This window comes from Crinia signifera, chromosome 19, assembly GCF_055691185.1.
Source record: "Crinia signifera chromosome 19, ASM5569118v1, whole genome shotgun sequence".
Lineage (NCBI taxonomy): Eukaryota > Metazoa > Chordata > Amphibia > Anura > Myobatrachidae > Crinia > Crinia signifera.
In genome coordinates, this window is record NC_139226.1 from 47,317,196 (window position 1) to 47,341,080 (window position 23,885).

General features: G+C 45.3%; 1 protein-coding gene and 1 long non-coding RNA gene across 6 annotated transcripts; one reads left to right on the plus strand and one right to left on the minus strand.

Annotated features, from left to right (window-relative positions):
* Positions 1-655: 655 nt before the first annotated feature.
* Positions 656-23,885, plus strand: IFT46 (intraflagellar transport 46). Of its 5 annotated transcripts, none has more exons than XM_083162516.1 (12): positions 672-897; positions 2,848-2,944; positions 3,045-3,124; positions 5,744-5,871; positions 6,141-6,212; positions 7,586-7,679; positions 7,909-8,037; positions 8,686-8,807; positions 19,796-19,862; positions 20,293-20,353; positions 20,949-21,034; positions 23,047-23,885. In XM_083162516.1, exons 1-12 carry the CDS (start codon positions 868-870, stop codon positions 23,158-23,160), a joined length of 1,080 nt encoding a protein of 359 aa, XP_083018642.1. In that variant the 5' UTR covers positions 672-867; the 3' UTR covers positions 23,161-23,885. The 5 variants fall into 5 exon arrangements, with proteins under 5 accessions (XP_083018639.1, XP_083018640.1, XP_083018638.1 ...); XM_083162515.1 differs by having other exon boundaries at positions 680-897; positions 8,683-8,807; XM_083162513.1 differs by lacking the exons at positions 19,796-19,862; positions 20,293-20,353; positions 20,949-21,034; positions 23,047-23,885 and adding exons at positions 18,235-18,443; positions 18,523-19,789 and having other exon boundaries at positions 656-897.
* LOC146042491 (uncharacterized) lies at positions 14,456-16,284 on the minus strand. Its single transcript, XR_014463892.1, has 3 exons — positions 16,158-16,284; positions 14,823-14,993; positions 14,456-14,742 (listed from the first exon to the last, which is right to left on the minus strand). It is a non-coding gene; the product is annotated as an uncharacterized LOC146042491 (long non-coding RNA).

A 23,885-nucleotide genomic window follows, 5' to 3' on the forward strand; every position in this document is an offset into this window, starting at 1 on the left:
ACACAGTCGACATGGACACAGTTGGCAATGAGAATCGGATCCTCGCATCGCTCGCTTCGCTCGCAATGCTTCGGGCACAGTGCCTCGCTGCGCTCGGCACACTATTTTATTCTCCCACCACGCCCTAGTGGATGGTAGGGCATGAAATACCGCCTGTCGGCACATGTCGGCTCAAAAAACAGTGAAAAACCCATGTCGACCTTATGACCAGTCGACCTTCCTCATGTCGACCTTTATGCAAATTCGACCTTAAGTCATGTCGACCTTGGCCCATGTCGACCTTAAGTCAGGTCGACCTTCCTGCCAGTCGACCTAGTGGGGTCGACCTAATGACTGTAGACCTAAGTTCATTCTAATAGATGACCGCTTCCCAGGGTGAGGTAGGCAACCCTGTGTAACAGCGTAATGTGTGCTAGGTGAAATGAGGGAGATTGCTAGAATAATGAGGGAGATTGCTATTTCAGCGAGGGTAGGCTGCGTATAAAGTACAGCTCACATGTGAGGGAGGAAAAGTATAGCGTGTACCAAGTGAGGGCGGAACGAAGGTTATTATGTAATGAAAAACTCAGGAGTCAGGGCGGAAGGGTATGCCATGAAGCTCCGGAGTCAGGGCGGAAGGGTATGCCATGAAGCTCAGGACTGGAGTCAGGGCGGAAAGGGATGTCATGAAGCTCAGCAGTGAGGGCGGAATTAAGTAGCCGAATTGACGTTTTCAACGGAAGAGCTGCTGGTTGGCGGAAGTCCTCCCCGTTTCCATAGAGACGTTGGTTGGTCCGCAATCTGCGGGAGGCAGCGCAGCAGCTAGAACCCCGGACCCGAGGTAAAGGCTGCCGGGGTGTTTATGCCACTCAGTTAGAGGAGGCAGCAATGGAGGAAGCACATACAGAGGGGCTGCAGGTAACTGCATGGGCTTACTTACCTAATGTGCACCCGAGGGTTACATGGTTGAGGCAGGAGATAAATAAAGTTGTAAACATGATAGTGATCTTAGCAAAGTGGTCACTATATGTATATAGTGCATGAGACATGAGCTGTAGTTTTTTGCAAATAACACCTGTAAAACGTTGTACTTTCTTTAAATATCTATTAGTAACTGGACCCCAGTGCCCCCACAGATATAAGCTCTCCGCTGCTACACTGGATGTCCTACAGGACTTAATTCAGGCCCAGGGTATGGGTAAAAACCAGACTCGGACAAGACCCCGGAATGCTGGACCGGATATCAAACTCTGCATTCCTGAGTTTGTATTGTCCAGTCCGTGGGGTGTCCTGTATGGTCCATGTAGCAAAAAAATTGAATGGTCTGGTCCACACGGGGAGGCTGTAATCTCCCCGTCCCCATGTCCCTGGTAAAAGGTATCACACAGACAAGTCACCCCCCCCCCCCCCCCCCCGGACGGGAGACTACAAGCTCCGGAATGCACCGTTTGATGCCCGGTCCGGCATTCCAGGGTTTTGTCCGGGTCTGGTTTTTACTTAGTCCCCTTACTTCAGCCTGTTGTATTAAATGGTTCTCTAGGTGTCTTGATTCCAGAAGTTTGGGAACCACTGCTTTAAGGTGACCATACACTAGCATTCTTCGGCCCGCATGCACAATTTTGATGGGCCTTGTGATGGATTGTGTGCACGGCGTGAGGTATAGTGTTATGATGCGGGGTCGATCTTCAGATCATAGGTGCTGCACATATGATCCATCGGCTTTGCTTCCGGTCGTGAGCAGATTGTATGTATGTGCTTTTAAAGCATAAACGATTGCTCATTCGACCGCCCTTATGACCTGTATAAGATCAGGTCGTTTTGATGTATTTCCACCTTAAGTATCGTCTGAAAACAAATCTACACTGGCCTCTGGGTCGTTATTGGAAAATGAAGTCTACATGACGATCATTCTATAGTCTATATCATACAATCATTACTATAGTCCCCTTAGTCTGGTATCCTTAGTGTAATTGTCTGGTATACTGTATGTGCTTCCAATAAGGAAAATTAAACTTTACTAATGTTGGATATCCTAATTACCCACATAAAGCCTAATTACTGAATGTAGTATAAGTACAGTCTTCTATGTGTATATTAAATAGAAGGTTGACATTTCTATTGGTGTGTCCTGTTAATCCAATTCTGGGCCTAATTCAGGGAAGTTCACAAACTGGGTGTCTATATCTCCAGTGTGTTTAGATCTGCCCATGTGCAGAACTGGGGAAACAATGTTGAACATTTTGACAAAAATGGGTGCTGGGTGACCTCCCAACAGTCTGGATGCCGACAGTCAGGTGATCGACGTATAGAGGGAGAAAAGAACCTGTGATGCGCGCAGCGAGCCCGCAAGTGGCTTCGTAGGGCACGCCCCCTTGAAGGAGTCCTGACAGTTGGGATTCCGACATCGGTCCAATGACTGTCGGAATACTGAGCCGCCTAAAATGCCACAGCTTGATTGACACGCTACCGGCATTTGGGGGGCAGAGACAGGCAGAATTGCAGGAATCAGATTGTGTCTGCTTCACTTTCTTGTCCTGCTGAAGCCATTGGCTGTGTCTTTGAATGTAATTCCACTAGCTCCAGCAACGTGACTCTATCGGCCAGCCTGAGAAACCTGAGGGTTGCTTATATATAGGAATGTTCATACAAATAGTGAAATGCTGTGTCCTCTGACACTGCAGCATACCAGGAAAGTGTAAGCAAGCATCTATCTATACAAGGCACCGCCTGCGACGTTCGTTTATTATGCCATAGCTGCTGTTTTGAAATACTGCATGTCTGTGTGATCTGCACCTTTCTCTGAATCCGGCTCTCTTTTTTTACATTGATTTTCAATGTGACGTGATGGTTTAATCATACATATTCCAGACACGGCTAGTACAGAACCAGCCATACGACGAAAGCCTGGAAATTAACGACTCGGAGGAGGTTGGTAGCGTTCATTCTCCAACTCCAAGGAAACCAGGTGAGGATGCTTCTGTCCAGTGAGAATCTACTGTAACTTTCAGACTACTTTCCTATATTACTTATTACAATGTTTTATATATTTTATTTTGTTCTTTCAGTTCCTTCTAAACTCACATCTCATAGAGTGAAAAGCATGACAGGCCCAAACAGCAGCAGCGAGGACGACGAGAGTACCACGGTAATCCCACGACGATGATAGTGTCCGACGAGTATTTTAAAATTAAAATAATAATAATGTTATTTTTAGCATTTTTCTTCCAATAGGACTCAAAGTACAAAATAACCCTAGCATGAATCTCTAGAAAAGTCTTGGTGGTTTATTTATGAAGTGTCAGATTGTAAAACCCGGCACTTCTGATTGTGTTTATATCGGATATTTAAAAGGGCAGTGCCTAAATTGGCTGTGACTGCCATGTAAAATCATTGCCCTTTTAAATATCGGGCATAAATCAGAACAGAAGTGCTGGGTTTTACAACCCAATACCTTGAAAATGTGGAATGGCTTATTAATCATATTGCTAAGACCTAGGGACATTCAGGATTCATAAGGGGTGAATTAAATTGTTCTGTACAACTGGCGGAGGTTTTTAGTTTTCTCCTGTCTGGCTTAACCAGCTGCTGGCACAAGCTTGTACCCGCTGATGGTGGCAAGCCGAGGTGTGCAAAATGTTACACATTCAGCACTCAAATTGGACTTTCTGCATTGGACTTGTTGGTTTAACCCTGAGAGGGCAGCCAGATGGGCGTGGTGAGGAAATATGAGTCACAATTGGGGGTTGGACGGGGGTATGAACTTATTATTATTTATTAACCGTTTCTTATATAGCGCATACATATTCCACAGCGCTGTACAGAGAATAGTTGAACATTCACATCAGTCCCTGCCCCAGTGGAGCTTACAATCTATATTCCCTACCACATGTACATGCACACACAGAAGTTTTAGGGTTAATTTTTGTTGGAATCCAATTAACCTACCAGTATATTTTTTGATTGTGGTAGGAAAGTACCCGGAGTAAACCCACGCAAGCACGGGGAGAATATACAAACTCCGCACAGTTACAGCCATGGTGGGGATAGAATCCATGACCTCAGTGCTATGAGGCAGTAATGCTAACCATTACACCATCTGTGCTGCCCCATGAATGCTGAGATTACTGGCATTGTGCGGCAGAGGGCAGGGCCATGAAGATGAGATTCCGTGCGAAATGCAACATCGGATCGCAAACTTTGAACACTGCATAATGGGGGTTTGTGATCAGAGCAGGGGACGGTGTTGGCTATTCTTGTAAAGTTGCAGTGGCAGTCCTACATTTCTGGGACTCTGAAGCTGGAACTGTTATGGGGGCCAATTTGCACCCAGCAACAGAAAAGAAACATCCAACAAGGTCCAAGGGCGAGATGTAATAGGGTGCCATTTTTAAAAAAAAAATTGTATGGCCAAAATCACACGTTTACCAAAAGTCACACATGTAGTATTTTGTGATTTGCAGTAAAAATCGCATGTTTTGCCATGATATAAAAAAAATCACACTTCAAAAATCGCATCCAGATGTTTTCTCATTGAAACCATCAAAATTGCAAATGTAATAAACATGACTAATAATAATAATAATAATAATAATAAAAAATAGACCTGGCATGACCAAACCATGCAACCCCCACCCCCCATCTGGGATTAGGGGCCCAGAAGCTTAAGCTTCGATAGTTTCATAAGGGATACGGTCGTATTGTTGACCAGACTTAGGTCGACAGGCAACAAGGTCGACATGGGACTAGGTCGACAAATGCGTTAGTACGACATGGGGTTTTCACTGTTTTTTTTGAGCCGACATGTGCCGACAGGCGGTATTTCATGCCCTACCATCCACTAGGGCGTGGTGTGGGAATAAAATAGTGTGCCGAACGCAGCGAGGCACCGTGCCCGAAGCATCGTGAGCGATGCAAGGGGCTGCAGTTGACTTCCAACTGTGTCCATGTTGAATGTGTCGACATTCGGGTTAAAAAAAACTGTGAAAAAAACCCATGTCGACCTCGTGACCTGTCGACCTAGACACCTGTCGACCTTCACCCATGGTATACAGATGGGTCTTTTCCCATCTTTGCAGGGGATGGCGCTGGCGTCGCCAGCCGCCAACCCCCGCCAGCACCATGGCGATCGTGAGAAGGGGACGCGCGCGCACGAGAGTCCCCTTCCGACGGCGCTTCCATACGTTTCCCCGGGTCCCCGCCGACTGCCCGCACCCCCCACTAACCCCCCCTAACCCTGTCCGTCTCCCTGAGGCGGAGACGGACAGGGTTTCCGTCGCGCTAGCGACGGAGACTGAGACGCGCGTGCGCGTGAGACGCACGCGCGTCTCAGTTTTCTCGCTGGCGATGCTGCTGGCGGGTCGCCAGCGCGTACGTTCTGGCGACCCGCCAGCAAGGATGTACAGGATGACATACTGTACCTAGAACCCTGTTGACCTTGCTGCCTGTCGACCTAATGGTGTTGACCTAATGACTGTCGACCTAAGTCTTGTCGACAATACGATCCACACCCGTTTCATAGATCCATCCCTGAAGAGTAGGCAAGTATGAGTAGGAAGTATGGTGGGATTCAAACCCAAGACCGCGCTAGTGTTGATATTAATATTTACAAAGTTTATTATACAGGACATTAGGTTTATTTTCTTGCCTTTTTCCACATTACAAATCTATAAGAATCTGGGTAATTGGGTGATTTGTTCTCTTACAGGCTGCATTGATGAGCAGCAAGTTGACATTATATTATTCTTTATTTGCTTACATTTAAAAGAAAAAGAAAACTCCCGGGGCAGCTCACGAGTTTAGTGAGGATGAGGATACAGAGGACTCTGAAGAAGAGGATGATGAGGAAGATGATGATGATGACGATGAAGATGACAATGGCACTTCAAATGTAGGGTGAGCAAGGAAATGTTTTGTTATACAATATTGTGTGAAATCATTTCTGTAGAAGCCAGCCAAGAGTCTCTGGTTTAGACAGGGGAGTTTTATTACGAGGCTTCCCTTTTGCTTACCACTGGGTTATTGTCAGTACAAAGTAAATTGTATTTATTCTATTTCATCCATGTAGAATATCCCCATGATTATAAAGCAAGCCGGTTCCATATACACGGCCTGGCAGTGATGATGTAAGCGAAGGTGTCATCGTCTGTTTTCATTTCCCGCAGTTACGACCCATCGGACTTCGAGCACCTTCCTGTGACATCTGACATTAAAGAGCTGTTCCAGTACATCACCAGGTGAGGGCGTGTGAAGTCTTACGTCAGAGTCAGTATTTCCATGATGTAAAGAATAGATCACTAAGCAGAAACAATCCAAGTTACATGTAGGAAAAGGCTGATTCAGTTATAATGGTAGAGTTCCAGGTTTCTCCTCCCACTACAGTGTATGCCTTCTTGATAGAAGATCTATGCAATGCAATGTGTTCTATAGTCATTTTTAAGCCAGAACAGCAAAGATTTTCTGGCACAGACTCATTATAATGACCATTGCATGCCATACATCAGTGGTAGCCAACCCTAGCCCTCGAGAGCTACCAACAGTTCACATTTTCCAGACAACCTAGCTGCTGCACAGCTGCACTCATTAATCACTGACACATTGTAAAAGATACACAGATGGAGCTAATTAGCTCACTTGTGATTCTGTGAGGAGACCTGCAAAACATGCACTGTTGGTAGCTCTCGAGGACTAGGGTTGGCTACCCCAGCCATACATTGTTTTGATGGTAAATACTTCCCCGGATGTTGGATGTACAGATGTCTCATCTTACACTGAGCCTTAACCACTTGAGTGTTCTGTCCGAAAATTTTCCGGATTTGAAACCATTGATTGTTTATGACCGATGTTGAATACTTTTGCCATCGATGGTTTCCTCCATTGATGGCACAGCAAACCCAAAGCGTTTTTTTTTTTTTTGCTTCCAAGGTGCCGGGACCTGGAGCATAGCCCCGCCCCTGACAACCCTGAAGCCCTACCCCACATTCTGATTGGCCCATGGGCCAGTCAGTCAAAGAAAATGGATGACTATCAATAGGTAAAACTATCGATGGTCATCCATCACAAAGTTTGTTACTATTGATGGCTGGTTGCAATATCGCCATCGATGGCGACTGCACGGATGGCTATCCCTTCAGCTGCTGAATCGCAAGACTCCTTATACAGATTCAGACACGAAAGACACTTGGTGCTAGCCGTGTCACAAAGGACCTCGAGCGCCAAGAAGGGATATTTGGGTGTGACTGTAGCTATAGTGTGTGAGGATACGTCTATGACATTATCACCAATCTTCAATAAAAATATAAATAACCATGAGATTTGTAAGTTCCACAATTTTGAGTAAGCAAGGTTCTGTTGTCACGACAACACATCAAACACACACTTTGTGGTGCATGCCTAGTAGTGGCTCTCAAGGTCTTACCCCGAGATGGGACCAGAAATAACTGTGCCACATCTGCAATATTGCATCCCACCTGTATTGGATGCCAACAAGTACCTATTAACAACTGTCCCTTGCTGGAATAACAATTGGTAGAGTGAATCCACTGCAGGAATTCTTACTCTGAATTATCCCAGATTGTCTGTATATTTATGGCACGGATTGTTCTTTCAGATATACCCCACATGCCACAGATTTAGACCACAAGTTGAAACCTTTCATCCCGGACTTTATTCCTGCTGTTGGAGATATTGATGCATTTTTAAAGGTAGGTCATTCTACAAAAATGCTGGAACAAGGAGTTTTAAATGTCTTAAAATAATCACTAAAATGTCCATTGGTCCAGCTCATCTTGTCACCCCTTAATGCATGCAAATGTTTCTATGCCGTAAAACCGACATTAATTATGAACACTATACAGAAGTGTAACATTGGATATTGAATTGGAAAAATAATGCTATGTATGTGAAAGCAGGGTGACATCTGCCTCCCCATAGGTTCCGAGACCTGATGGCAAATCGGATAATCTTGGCCTTCTAACCCTTGACGAACCATCCACAAAGCAGTCTGACCCTACGGTTATGGCCCTCTGGCTGTCGGAAAATTCCAAGCAGCACAGTGTTTCGGTGAGTGACTATGTGGATAGTGTGTTCTTCGAAGTCCAAATTTTTTTTTTTTTTTTTTTTTGCAATTCAAACAGTCTGGTTTAAATTAATTGTAATTTTTTTTTTTATTAAAAAATTATCTATGTTGAACAATGTTAATGTTATTATTTTTAAGTGGCTCACCACTGGATCTGCTACTAGCGCTAGGGCTGTTGAGCCTGACTAGACGTTGGACCTGAAAGGGTTAACACAGTTTGACACACACACACACACACACACACACACACACACACACACACACACACACACACACACACACACACACACACACACACACACACACACACACACACACACATCTAAAGGATGGAAGGAAGAATTTTTCTCAATTCTGTTAACAGTTGCAATACAAGAGCCTAAGTAATTTGAAAAAAGGAAAGAATTATATATTATATGTATTTTCCTGGCTCCACTGGAGCTGCCAATCAATGACTGGTGACCCATCTGGGAATTGGTGAAATTCCTCATTTTACTCCCAACTCATTTAATAATGCAGGTTTGAGGGTCTTGGTATATAGGGAATATTGGGGTATAGGGAAATCCTGGCAATATGTCACTGATGTGCATGTCTGAGAGGTGTCTGGATAATTAATGTTCTTTCTGTAGCAGCAACAAATAAAAGTGAAGAGCCTGGAGAACGCAGAAATGAATCATAAAGCCATCGACACTTGGATAGAAAGTATCAGTGAATTGCATCGGTCAAAGCCTCCTGCCACGGTTCACTATACCAGGTGTGTTCTCGGTTTTATTATTGAGACCAAACGGCATGGTTTGCATTTGTTTTGTGAACACTTAATAAGGTACAGACGTGTCCTTTACCTTTGTTGTATGTATTGCGGCAAACGACTCGCTATGCATTCACTTCGATGGGGGTCACCCCACTGGGGGAACGGGAGCCGACTAGCGATGCGTACGCATCCCAATCCTGCTACAATACACTGCAATGCTGGAGAACAGGGATGGGGAACCTTCAGCCCTCCAGCTGTTGTGGAACTACACATCCCAGCATGCCTTGTTACAGTTTTGCTATGTGGCCATGCTAGAACTGCTGCAGGGCATGCTAGGATGAGTATCACAATATACTCAAAAGCATGTACAGATACAAGGCATACGGTCGTTGGGTTGACACATATAAAGTTGACATGCATTCGGTCGACATCGTTGGAAGGTAGACACAAGCATTAGGTCCACAATGGCTAGGTCCTACAGTCAAGAGGTCGACATGGACTTTTCACTTTTATTGTCCCAAATGTCAACATGGACACCATATTGGTGCAGCAAGTCCCCTCGCATGTTGACCTGTTTCAGGAGTCAACCCAAGACCTGTCCAGGTCAACTCAATGCATGTCGACCTAAAATAGCTAGGGTCTATGATGCTAAAATCCTCAGGAGGGAAGTCTAACAGATTCTCAGGAGCGAAGGCCCAAGTATTTGTATCCTGTCTCGTTACAGCAGCGGTTCTGCCTTTCCTGCCTGCGGGATTTAAAATGGCAATTTTCAGATGCTAAACCATCCTGGTTTTGCTTTGAATACCAGTGCCGCATTAATCCCACAGCTAGAACCACTGACAATAGTGGCTTTGAAAAGGCGCAGCTTAGTAAATATACCCTTGGGTGCACGATGAGATATATGCACTATTTTTCTATTCGATTTTGCTTATAGAAGCAAAATCGGATCTAAATAAAACAGAAAATCCAATGGTCATCGAATGATTTTTCTACATTGGATGCAGATTCGATTTCAATGCGCAAATCGAATACAAAAATAGTCTTGGCAGGCAAGACTATATAGTACAGATCTGTACTACATAGTCAAAATTCGAATGTGAACACTGCAACCAACCCAGATCCTTACCAAATAAGGGTCAAATAGAAAGTGAAATTTCACCATGTGTATGCGCTCAAGCTGTCTAGATGTTGAAGGAACATTGGGCCTAATCCATATCGAGAGAGATTGCGCATGTGCTACAACACTCATGCATCATGCTGACGCTGCGATCCCGCTCACAATGAGGACTTCATGTAAAAGTGATAAAACATGAATTAGGCCCCTTGTGCCTATTATGTTCCACATTCGCAGGCCATAACAAAGCAGGCAGCAACCACTGCCCACATCGTTAGAGACATAGGCTTAGCTGAGCATCACAAGGTCTGATTGGTTGAGCCAACAGTTTGACTTGATAGCTACAGTAATTGGCCAAAATGCCTCTTCAGTTGTCATCGTATGTTATTCATTGGACCAGCTTGTCCCGCCTTCACGGCTTGATGCAGTCAGGTGTGGATACTACAGGAAAGTGCTTATTTCCTGAACTGTAGCAAAGCATAGGATCAAATGGGCAGGTCAGTTGCAAATTAAAAATGAATCTCATCTGTCTGCATTCTATTATAAAGTGTTGTCCTAAAGACGTTTAACATAGCTTTGTATAATGGATAGACCTATGAATGGGGAGGAATTTGAAGAGTGGGGTTTTTCAGTCACTATAACAGCCTGTACAGGTAGTAATGCGCTCAATGTCCTGGCATGAACTCACTGGAGAGACATTATTGCAGCTTATGTACAGTACTCCCAGCAGTTGCCCACTACACACAATGGCCCTCATTCAGGTTCAGGCGCTCGCATGCACATTCGCAAGCACTCTTGCGGGAAAAACCACACGCACGCATCGGGCGAAGGCACGCCTACAGCGCTTGCGAAATCATTCGCACGCAACCATACAAGTAAGGGGGGTGGTCTTTCGCTGTGCGTACGTGTAACTGGTCGCACGCGCCCACACATTTGCGCACGCACACTCACCTCTAGCTGCTAACGAACATGCTCTACTCCCCAAATGTTAGCAAACCAAATACTAGTATGCACGCAGCAAACATCCACGCACACATCAATTAAATCACATCACCCTCCTCAATCATTTCCATGTGCTGGATACAATCATCAACTTTGCAAGCAAATTACATTGACACAATAGAGCTGAATTTAATCATGTTTCCTTATTATCTAAAGTGGCTTCCCTAATAAGTAGCAAAAGGAACATACTACTTATCCCTCAGTACATTTATATTTAATATGTTTACATGTGTAACTGTAATAAATGCCTATGACTACCCACAAATGTGTTGTTTATGTGTATGTGTTAAGTTATGGCCTTAATTATGGTGTTCCTATATTTTACCATGTCAACCTACCCAGATGTGATGTGTGAAGTGTTACTGTAAGTACTTCAATCATTCATGCATCTCGACTATGTGTTGATTCCACATACAGGCCACATTATTACGCAAGCAACATTGCTAACACTTTCCTTTTAATTTGCTATATAACTGACACTACACATCTCTATGTACCTGTTGTTAGTACCATTCTTACATATTGGTCCGAAATAAAACGCACACAAATTCCCAAACAAGTTAAACTGCCACTTTACTTGCCAAACTTTTTTGGGTATAATTAACATAACGTCAACATAAATAAAATAAGCATTAAAATTAAATCAGCTCTTGCAGACGCTCCAAGAGAATGGCCAAATAAATTAAAGTGAGCTGTATTTCCAAAAATACTTCGCCCACGGGCTCCTGTTGCTGATCAGTGTCTGTGGGGAATGGAAACAGAACAGTATAAATATTATATCATATACATAAAGTATTTTTGTATGTTAAGATATGATTAGTTTTCCAGTGAATGGTGAAGGCCACATACATTTACACCTACATTGAAGAAGGGGCTGCTGTGAACATGCTCCTAACCACTATGATGTGTCCACACACATACATATTACATACCAGCAAACTTAGCATTAATGTAGGCTGCATCACAATTGGGTTCTTTTAGCTGGTGGAATTGCATCAAACCTCAGAAGGGACATATGCTCCTGTTTTCGGCTGCTGTCATTTTGTAACATTTACCACACATTATTGTTCAAGTTGTTTGTCATTGCTGTACAATGTATGGCCCTTCTGCTTTTTTACTACTGCATGCCTCAGCATGGCCTGTCATCGAATTAAGTAGTCAATATGGAAATGTGTGTAGCACATCATGCTGGAAACTACACTTCTGAAGCAGCTTGGCCCACATAAATAGCACACCACTACTCTACAATATAGAATGAGTTGACGCTATAGATTTTAAGCTTTCAAGCAGGCCCCAGCAACCTTTTGTCTGTCTTGGATTTGGCTGTGTTTCCTATCAATGTTTAAATTGTGAAGCACACTGGATGGTGCTGCACTGCACATGAATCTTATTGTTTATCATTTTTTTGACATAGTCACTGTTATGTGTGGGCAATTACTGAAGGTGTGAGGCCTGTCTGCACACAATTTATGTTTCAAGGGGCACTTGGATTCTGGAGGTGAACACCCCACAGGTCAGGGTTGCACTGCAGTGATTGTGTTGACTGAAAAATGATTTTGCCTGCACATATGTGTGTGTTGTGATTGGTAATTAGTAGCTCTTTGTGTAAAGACATTAGGCACATATATTACTTACGGATGCCAGTCCCATCCTGCTCACTGTTGGATGGTGACATGATGGTGGAATATGGGCTTAAAAGGAGGGATGAGGCTGGAATGGGATTTGGGGTAATGGTGATGGGTTGTGTTGGTGATTGGTAGGGGTTGGGGGTGTGTGGTGGGGAGTAGTAGGGGGGAGCAAAAGGGGGTAGTGGTGGGTTGGTGGGGGATAGGGTGTTGGAGGGGGAATGGGAGGTGGAGGGGGGTGGGGAATGGGAGGGGGGTGGGGTGTTGGAGGGGGAATGGGAGGTGGAGGGGGATGGGGTGTTGGAGGGGGAATGGTAGGTGGAGGGGGGTGGGGAATGGGAGGGGGGTGGGGTGTTGGAGGGGGAATGGGAGGTGGAGGGGGGTGGGGAATGGGAGGGGGGTGGGGTGTTGGAGGGGGAATGGGAGGTGGAGGGGGGTGGGGAGGGGGATGGGGTGTTGGAGGGGGAATGGTAGGTGGAGGGGGGTGGGGAATGGGAGGGGGGTGGGGTGTTGGAGGGGGAATGGGAGGTGGAGGGGGGTGGGGAATGGGAGGGGGGTGGGGTGTTGGAGGGGGAATGGGAGGTGGAGGGGGGTGGGGAATGGGAGGGGAATGGGAGGTGGAGGGGGGTGGGGAATGGGAGGGGGATGGGGTGTTGGAGGGGGAATGGGAGGTGGAGGGGGGTGGGGAATGGGAGGGGGGTGGGTTAGATGAGTTGCTGTTGGATCTGGTCCTGCTGGTGGGCTCCTCTTCCTCTTGGGTTTGGGCCCGTGCCCTTTCCACCTCTGCCTGGTGTGCCCTGGCTCTTGCTGCAATGTCAGTGATGGGTCAGTGGTCATTCAAGGTGGATGAATAGGAAAGGGAAATGGAAACTACAATTAGTCATGTGATCTGCATACACACTTGAGGCTTCTTTCATTGTCTAACTTTCAAACACAATCCAATAAAGCGACACACCTCACCCATATACACTGTTCACCACACAAAAACACCCATCTATACCCATGTACACCCATATTGGCCCATATACACACTCACCATATATACACACAGAACACAATTCACCAAATTGCAAAAGTAACATTAACTGCAGATATATACTTCCAGATACCCACGCACAGAGAAACATTCTTTTATACTTTACAAACACATGCGTACATTTTGCCATAAATACATATACTTACATCGGCGGATGTACCCGCGGATACGTCATAGCAGCGCCGCAAGTTCGACCACCGGCGTTCGAGTTGGCCGATATTACGGCGTACTCCCGTAGTCAAATATATTCTGCGGAGGGCAGCATTGTATGCCCGCCGCTTCTCCGCATTAGAGATATAAGGTGCCGTGGGCCCCAGCCGCTGATCCATTACCTGGACCAGGGCGAGGAGCTCGCGTTTGCGGAAGGGTGGTGCCATGCTAGTTGCCATATTGGGTGTGGCGCAGTTATTAATTGCAGGTGCCTATATAAGTGTGGGTGATCAGTGATTGGTCAGAAATCTGTGTCTTTTGCTGATAACTTTATTAGGCCATTTCAAATTGACAGAATGTATGCGAATCAAAATTTTCGCAATACCTTCGGCTATGCCCAGGCGAACATACACTTATGCATTCAAATGACACACCCTTTCTATATGGCGTATGGCCAAATATGCAACCACTACTACAGTATGCGTTCATACACATAACCGCACACGAAATTCAGGTGTGTGTAATGTACACCTGTGATGACATTTGTAATTGCATGTTACACAAAGTTGTTATATTGAACCCCCATAATCTATTTGTGACACCTAGTACAGCTTTCAATTACTCATCATTTCACCTTGTACAACCATGCAAACATGTAACATGATCCATACTGTATATAAAGAATATTCGTCACAAATATCTCTCAACAAGTGTCATCTGAAAACATACATATCTGTTATCTCGGGTATTCTCACACCATCACTATCACTACTTGTATAGTCCTATCACTATCAGTACTATACTGACCCACACAGACACAAGTGAAAATTCAAAACTTTATTGTGCACAACCCTATTTGTCACATCTCCAAACTGTCACTAGTGCAAACATAGCAGCTACATTAGTTTTTAAGCAGGTTCAGCAATGGGAACACACAGCAAGCAGCATCCCTTAGGTGCACTGGAACATCCCGCAGCATTGCCACAAATGCGTGTCTTCTCTGTGTTGCACCTGGAAAGGATAGAAAGAATAGCCATTAGAGTGAGTTCTAAACGACATATACTTGTCTTTGATGACACACACATACACACCAACACATCTGCTGACACACACATCCTCCATTTTGTGCAATAATATTGACATTCCATCTGGCCAGCAGATCACAACCCTGCCTGCCCTTCAGTTTGTGTGCCAGCATCCTGGTTGTGGCTAGTGGTGGCCTCTGGGGATGGTGTGTTGGACAATCTGCTTGATGAGTTCAGCTACAAGGATAGGGAAATTTACCACATTATTTAATACACATTCCAATACATACATCGAAGATATTGTAACAGAACAACATCACATATATATTGGTTCATGTAATCACACATCTGATCTGGAAATGTGTTTTAACAAGATTTACATGGTTCATCCACATAAATGTTCTGCGGGAATGTGGGTAGTACTTGTAAATATGGTGTCAAACACTGTTATTCAACCTACCTGAAAAAACGTGACACCACAGAGTCATGCAGGGCGTACCCACGCACATTTTGTGGGTGTCTGTAGCGGCAGGGGGCACCGTCGTGTGGCTCAGGTGGATGGACTTCCTCCGCAGGGAAGGGGACCGATCTCGTTACAGCTATGTTGTGTAGCAAACAACACAACCCCACAATCTTTGCCACCATGGCTGGCGCATACTGGAGGTCACCACCAGTGCGATGGAGCACACGAAATCTGCCCTTCAGGAGGCCAATGGTGCGCTCCTCCACTTGCCTGGTGGCGACATGGGCCGTATTGTATGACTCCTGTGGGCCTGGAGTGGGGGAGCTGTAAGGAGTTAGGAGCCAGGGCGTACAAGGGTAACCGGAGTCACCCAAAATCCACATGTCACGTCCTTCCAGCTCTTTTAATCTTTGCCAGATCCTGGTTTGACGGATGACATAGGAGTCATGGCCACTTCCCGGAAAGTTGGAGTTAAAGGCCAGGATCTCAAGGGATGGCCCACACACCACCATCACGTTCAGGGAATGGAACATCTTCCGATTACGGAAGATGTGCTCAGTACGTGATGGTGGTACAAAGGGTACATGTGTCCCATCCACAACACCTATCACATTAGGGAAACCTGCAAGGTGGTGAAATTGCAGTTTTACCCTATCCAGAGAGTCCTGGTCAAATGGCATGGCCATGAAGTGGCCCTTGCGTCGAAACATGGCCGACATTACACGCCTCAGGATCCTACTGAAAGTAGGTTGGGAAACTCCTGCAAGCACTGCCACCACTTGCTGGAAAGACCCTGAGGCGCAGAAATGCAACACCGCCAGCCACTGTGTGAGAGGCGGAATTGCTGTTGGGAGCCGGTGACAACTTTCCAGACCACTCTCTATTAATGAGAGAGTGTCTAGGATCACATGCGGTGGTAACCGGTACCTAGTTTGTACCTCATCATCAGGCATCCCAAAGAGGGTCACACGTGTGCGGAATATTTTAGCACGCCCCAGCCTCCTTCCTCGAAGAGGTTGAGCCACACGTTGGTCCAGTTGCCACACACCCACATGTATGGCGACCACTTGACTCTGTAAAGACAAATGGAACAAATTTAGTGACAGGAACCACAAACACATACACACAAACGCACACACCACAAGCAACATAACACATACGGGCAAAGGATGGCTGAATAGATCCATATATGACCACAGTCCTGTAAAAGGGGATGTGTACACCAAAAGCCATTAACACACACGCTTACATGATATTACAATGTCATTAGGTCACAATACACACAATGAAACTAGCAAATAAGGTAGCAAGCACATGAAATTTAGCATGCAGAAAGAAGTTGCCCTTAGTATGAAGATAAAGGTTCTGTAAAGAGTAATTTACCTTATGAGACAGCAGAAACACCACAAATGCTACACCAGTAGCTGGCCAAATCAAATATCCTAAGGGTAAAGCGATGCAATTAAATATCACATTAAAATAGGTGACAGAACCATACAATCACTACCAAAACACCTGTTCACACATGCATTGTAACATACATATGGATATCTCTGTATGCATTGCAGACATTACAAGAAGTATTAATCATTAGTAGCTAAATGTAGCAACATTCAAAGTGCTAATATGTGGCCACTAAACTTACCCTCTGGTACAATGCGTTCTGCTTCTGCAAAACCGCCACCGTCAACAAACATATAGGATAGCAAGTGTGGGTAAACGGGACAATCTGCTCTTTTATAAGGCACACAGCATGTGTTTGGCGTTCTCGGGCAAAATTATGCGCTCGTGAGCAAATAACAAAAAATGGCATGGATTGTGAAGAGTACACACCTATTGTATCAAAGATAGCACACACATGCATTCAACATTCCACACATGTCATGCACATAATAACAGTGACATATGAGAGTGCACTGCAAACTAAACTTATAGCCATTATGCTAGACCATGATCAACAACACCAGGTTTTAGCTGCTACCGCAGGTGTGGACGTGCTAACGCAGGTGTGTCTTGCGTGCTTGCGAAAACACACTCCAGACCACAACTATAAATGGCCACAAAAACACATGACACATTTACAAGGTGAATGACTTCTGAATCAGAAGGAGAGGTCACCTCTGACCACGAGGCTATTATAGAGAGACTAACTTCCATCACTGCAAGGCTGATGGAGAGGAGCAGACGTGAGGAGGGTGAAAGGGCAGCAGCAACACAGCCTGTAATTGCAAGCAGTTTGCCATCAACCCAAGCACACTCCGTGGGTGATGGAGTGGCAGCCCAAACTCCAGCTGCATGTCCAGGACCAAGCAATGTTGGGAGTATGGATGTGGCAAGCAGAAGCCGAAACACACCCTTTTCAAAGGTGGAGCTGGGCATTTTAGTGCCAAGAGCACGTGACCTGATTGAATTCGGCCCGAAAAAAATGACCCCCAACACCAAAGACAAGCTGTGGAAAGAGATCACTGATGAAATTAATAAGGTGTCCCATCAGGCCCGGGATTGGCAGCATGTTAAGCGCAGGCAAGTGTGTTTTGCTGTATGTGCAAATTATTACAGAGGTATTCTATAAATATTAGACATTTGGACAACAGTGTGCACCTGTTAACACTGTACTGAGTGAAGATGACAAGGTGTTTGTGATGTAATATATAAATATATAATGTAGTACATGTGTAGTAATTCAATATGTGCAGCCCTTCCCAATTGCGGTCCTTCAGATTTTGAGGAAGTACACATCCCAGCATGGCTTGCTTCAGCATGGCCACATAGCAAAAGTTATGCTACGCATCCTGGGATGTGTACTTCGTCCACATCTGGAGGTCCACAATTGCACAGGCCTTAATATGTGCCACCATCACAATGTAGAATTTGTGAAACGTAGTATAAAAGGTCTACCATTTGTACTGGCTCACATTGAAGCATGTGATTCCTAACACACTTGTGCTTGATACACATGATTACATCTGAAATATCTGTTTCATATGTCCATATGTATGTTTTGAACATCGGCAGGTGGCAGGATTACAAATCCTGGCTAAAGAGAAAGCTGTCTGAGCGTTGGAAAGCTAGCCAGAAAACTGGGGGGGGACATTTGCCCGAACACCTACAGCTCACACCTCTAGATGAGTTGGCACAAGAGTGCATTACCATGGAGGAGATACAAGGGGTGTCGACAATGGACAGCGAACTGCAGGGGGATGAGTTTGGGGCTGAGCTAGGAGGTAAATGTTTTTTATTAATGATAACTTATTTGTATAAGGGTGAATGTGATGAAACTGATATTTTCTCCTTGCTTGACAGATAGAAATACTGAAGTTGAGACTTCTGCACCTCAAACACCTCCAAGCAATGCTGCCGACGGCACAGCACCAGTGGACAGGGCTAACCTGGAGCAGGTGCTGGGTGACATCCGTCAACAGGGACGCACAACTGTGGAAGGGCAGGCCCAGATGCTGCAGGTGATGTCCACCATTGCAGAATGCCTTCAGGGCATCCACCATGAGATGAAGCGCCTCAACGACCATCGCGACACACAAACATCAGCCCCTCAGGGTACACCAGCAGCTTCTGCCCCACCTGGGGAAGGTCAAAATCAACCCCCAATAACCAGCAGACGCAGGTCTGGTCGACCCACAAAAGGTGGTATCCCAAAACGAGGACGAAAATAATTTCATTGTGTGTTGTGATATAATTTGGCATTAAAAAAATTCACTTTTTATTGTATCTTGCATATGCAATAAAAATTATGATTACAATTAACATGTGTGACATGTGTTGTGTTGCAAAGGAAGTATCTGATATCTATGTTGCATGTGAGGTGACACATGTCGACTAATGTTCACAGGGGCAACATGCTAAATATAGCAGAGTAGAAATGACAATAGTGGTGGTATGTTACATAAGGCAAATTTATAAGGGTGGGATTTGTTTGGTTTTAGCGCATTGGTTTGGTCAAAATAACTTTAGCAACAGAAGAAGTTTGTATCTGCTAACACGTGATTGCTGGTGGTATGCAATCAGAAGTTGTGCTGAGGTAATTGTCTCATGAAATCAACCATGTATTGGTGTCAATAGTGTGCAGGTGCCATTGATTTACCCATTGATTTAGCCATTTTGTGTGTGTGTTTGCTCCGTACGAATGAGCACATTACAAGGAGCAAGGAGTGCGAAACGAAAAACCTGCTTTGAGCTGGCGAAAAGTTTTGCGTTGGAGGGGAACAATCCCTCTTGCACTCATGCGAAAGCACTCCCACCACTCATAGTGAACGCCCATGTGTACGCCCATGTGTACGCCCACTTTTGCTCATTATAATGGTCGCGCCCATGCTAACGCCCACTGCACGCCTACTACCGATGAACTCGTTCGCACGGAGAAATCTCCGCGAAAGTTTGCTTGCGAGCATTTTTTCATGACATTGCACATGCGCATTGCGCTTGCTGCACATGCGCAGTGAGGGTTGCCGGGTGAAACGTGCGAATTCGCATGCGTACGCGCCAATGTGAATAAGGGCCAATAAGTATTATATTATATAGAGTCAGATGCAAGTTGATAGTGTTTGTGATTTCTCTTTAGAGCCATGCCTGAGGTTGAAACCCTGATGCAGGAGTGGCCACCAGAATTTGAGGAACTCCTTGCAAAGGTGAGTTTATGAATGTTAAACTGTAGTCCTGACACTGAGTGGCCATATACAGTTATTGCGTAAGTCCGGTCCTGCCTCCTCTTCCCAGAACCACAATCTAGGCCAGGCATGGCCAAACTCTGGCCCTCCAGCTGTTGTGAAACTACACATTCCAGCATGCCTTGCCATAGGTTTAGCATTCCCTAATAGCAAAACTGTGGCAAGGCATGATGGGACGTGTAGTCTCACAACAACTGTAGGGCCAAGGTTTGGACATGCCTGCTCTAAGCCATTAATACATGAGGGAACAGAGCCTAATGATGACAAGCTCCCAGGATACCATGAGGAGCAGCTGCATTTTCCTACAGGTGGAGAACATGTTCATGTCGGCACGTGTTTATGTCGGCACGTGTGCATGGACCTCACTGCTAAACTTCTCTTCCCTCTCCAGATTGGTCTGCCAACAGCAGAGTTGGACTGTGACCTACCCACCTATATTGATGTAATATGTGGTAAGTTAACATGCACATTGAGATTAGTCCTTTGAATTTAAAAACATGCAACATGCAAAGGTCTAATAATGTCGGTGTGGAATCCTAGATATGGGTGGGTGATCCAATTACATGTAGTCATTAGGCCGCGGGTAATTGTTTTGCTTGGAGCTATCCAATTATCCAAGTGCAAGCATGCGACTACTATTTGTGGGTGTGTTGCCAGTGACTGCGTGCTTGTGCGCAGTCACTGGCAGATATTCTGACCAAGCATAGGGACGCCCAGAGGTCTGATAGCGCATCCGTTGTTTTCCATTCGATGCAGCGTCTTTGCACACTATTGGTGGATCTGAGATGGTGGTGGTTGAAATTTCTGCACAAAAGTCTCTGGCGTTAGCAAATTTTCTCAGATCCGCCAGGTTCAAAGACGCAGTGACAATGGGACTGCATCTATCTATGAATAAGGTCTATAGCAAGCAGCTCCAAAGACTAATATACACTGTAGAAATGGTTATCTTGTAATGCAGCTTGTTCTGTAGCAATATAATAAACTTGGGTTGTTTGGCACATTCATTACATGAATTATAGTAATTACAGAGATCTTCCTCCCTTTCAGGTATCCTTGATATTCCGGTTTACAAGAGCCGGATCCAGTCCTTACACGTTCTCTTCTCACTCTTCTCAGAGTTTAAAAACTCTCAGGTCAGTGCTAAAATGTGATGGTCATGTATGTGATGTAACCGTGATCTGTGTATAACAGGTACATCTACCTACACATGTGTATATAGTTGCCCAATTTTGTCACTTGTAACTATGGGGCTAATTCAGTGGCCTTTGCATATTGCTGAAAATTGCTCTTTGTGCATGTACACTAACCGCGGTCTCGTCGTGACTGCAGATTCAGTTACGACAGGCAGGGGTGAACCGGTGCAGAATTCGCAGTCAGATCTGACTAACCCCATATTACTGAGTAAATTAGGGATGGCCATCAATGATTCGAAATCATTGATGGTTTATGGCCGACCAGTATTAGATTCCTACTTTCTGAGTACATTGCTATTGAACTCTGCTGTTCTCCCTGGGCCTTTTTCTGGGCTCATCATCCAGCACTTTTGTCCCACCACAAGTCACTCAGGACCAGCCCGGCCCTCTGTTAGCTTGGTGCTAAAATATTCAGTGTTCAGAGCTCCCCCCCCCACCAGAAGGCATGTACTGGCTGCCTCCTCCACCTTGACCCTGGCCCGCTCTGGAGGCTAGTCCTTAAGGGAATCCAATACCGCTTTTACACCAGGTCCAACCTGGGATTTGGAACATGTTCCAATCAATGTCAGACCCGGGCTTTACCCCAGCACCTACGTCATGCTGGGGCAAGTCCATCACTCTGGCAGCTGCTAGGCTGCCTGTCTCTGCAGTGAGTAGACATCCATTCATCTTCACACCACTACTGTCTGCATAGCATGGCAGAAAGCAGCAGAGACTGCGTGTCCCCTTACCCCTGAGGATGCTGTGGTTGGGAGGACAACGTGTGCCGGGTCTCGTGACCCAGGTTACCTGTTTACACTGCCCCGTCTGCGTCCCCAGGTTTAATGGCTTGGTCACTGGACTTGGGTTATTTTTGTATTTTCTGGGAGGGAGGTTGTTGCCTGACCCAGCATCAGCCTGGGATATTGAGACCCAGGGGAGGGGGATGGCAAGAAGAAAGGTAAAGGGAAGACAGCAGGAGAGTAGAGCGGGTGACCGATACGGGATGGATGAGAGAGAGGAGAAAAGGGGATGGGGAGAGTGAAAAAGGAAAGAAACTGGGTGGGCGGGAGCAAAAGAGAGCGAGTGAGGTGATGGGAGGGGGCGTAGTGATGGGAGTGAGCGAGAGGAGGAGGGTTGATTGGGGGGGGGGGGGTGAAAGGCAGTGAGCTGATTGGAGGCAGTGTGAGGTGGCTGGGTTGAAGTGACGAGGTCAGAAAGAGATCAGTTATTGGTGGCGAGAGGGTAAGGTGATGGTGGGGGGTGAGAGGGGCAAATAGTGATTGGGTCCTTTATACATACCTGTTGTATTATGCTGCGCCTACCTGTAATGTTGATTTATAGCTTTAACTAGTTAAAAGCCTGTCAAAATGATGGCTTCAGCAATGTACTTGTACTTTGAGCTGTGACCATTTTAATTTCAATTTGAGCTGTGACAGTTTGTAGCCAACAGACTCCCCACCCCCTACCTGCGCCTACCTCCAATCTCTGTCTTCACAGCTCCCTCTCTCCATATCCAGCAAGTTGGAAACCGATTAGTGTCCCTGCAAAACCTGCTTTCCCTTTCTGTTTAGACCTCTTTTAGCACACAAAGGAGCAATTTGGTCTATCGAGTGGCCTCCAGTGGAGTAGTTAGATATATTATTGATATTAATACATATCCAATCATATGTAGTATGGTACTTCCACGGTATTATTTGCTGGAGCTGATGATGGGATTAGCAGGGTGGGTCCTGCTGTGTCCCGTATGCAGTTACCAACATGAGATGTCATCCTGTAAAATGTGACAGTAAGATATGCTTCAAGGCATGGTGCACATGCTGCTGAGATGTGGAGGGATTGTGCACACAGTAGCTTCTCTTCTGCAAGATGCACATTAGCCGCTCCTGTGACAGCAGCAACAGTAAGTAATGCACAATTGTGGCTGTGTCTCTGCCTGGCCTAATAATGACTACAGCTTCATATTTCAACAGCACTTTAAAGCTTTGGCAGAGGGAAAGAAGGAGAGACTATCATCTGGAAAGACCAGCACTCCAAGTGGAGATGCAGACGGCACCCATCACAATGGAAAGAATGTCTCTTATTGATCATCTGTGGTCCTCCAAACCCCAGACTCTATAGAACGCTCTACAGCAGTGATGGCTAACCTTGGCACTCCAGCTGTTGTTGAACTACACATCCCAGCATGCCCTGCATCAGTTTTACTATTTGGCCATGCTAAAACCAATGTAGGGCATGCTGGGATGTGTAGTTCAACAACAGCTTTAGTGTCAAGGTTAGCCATCGCTGCTCTACACCTTGGCCACACGGTATATTACTGCAGTGTTCTAGTTATTGTTGCAGAAGACTCCGCCCTCCAGGTGCTGAAGATCTCGCTATGCGTTATTGGGTACCAGTATAAAGAAGAGGTTGTATGATATGAAATGTAGCTTTCATAATGGCTTTGGTTTGGGGCTTGCACTTCATGCATAATGCTGTATATATGCATATATATGTCTAATATAATTTATATTCAGTCAGTATACATTATATATAGAATTTTATTATCTGCTTTTACGATACTTCTATATTTGTATCCACAATGTTTAATATTGATACAAGGAATGTGTGTTGTCCTAATAAATGGCATAAACCTGGTCACGCTGATTATTATTTTCTAGAGAAGGCTTTCACTCCTCCGGTTAGATACACATTGGGCCGGTGTTTGCAAGTAAAACAAATTAAATCAGTTATTTTGTGTCTGGAGCAAACGATATTTTTTTAATGATACAGTTTAAAAATATACATGAACTAAATCTCTTTATGAAAGAAA

Excerpts from the sequence above, each read along its gene's own strand:
- IFT46 (XM_083162512.1), top strand. The coding sequence starts at position 868 with ATGGAGGAAGCACATACAGAGGGGCTGCAG. Across the intron at positions 898-2,847 it reads CACATACAGAGGGGCTGCAG|ACACGGCTAGTACAGAACCA; the intron begins GTAACTGCATGG and ends TACATATTCCAG. Across the intron at positions 8,038-8,682 it reads CCAAGCAGCACAGTGTTTCG|CAGCAACAAATAAAAGTGAA; the intron begins GTGAGTGACTAT and ends TTCTTTCTGTAG.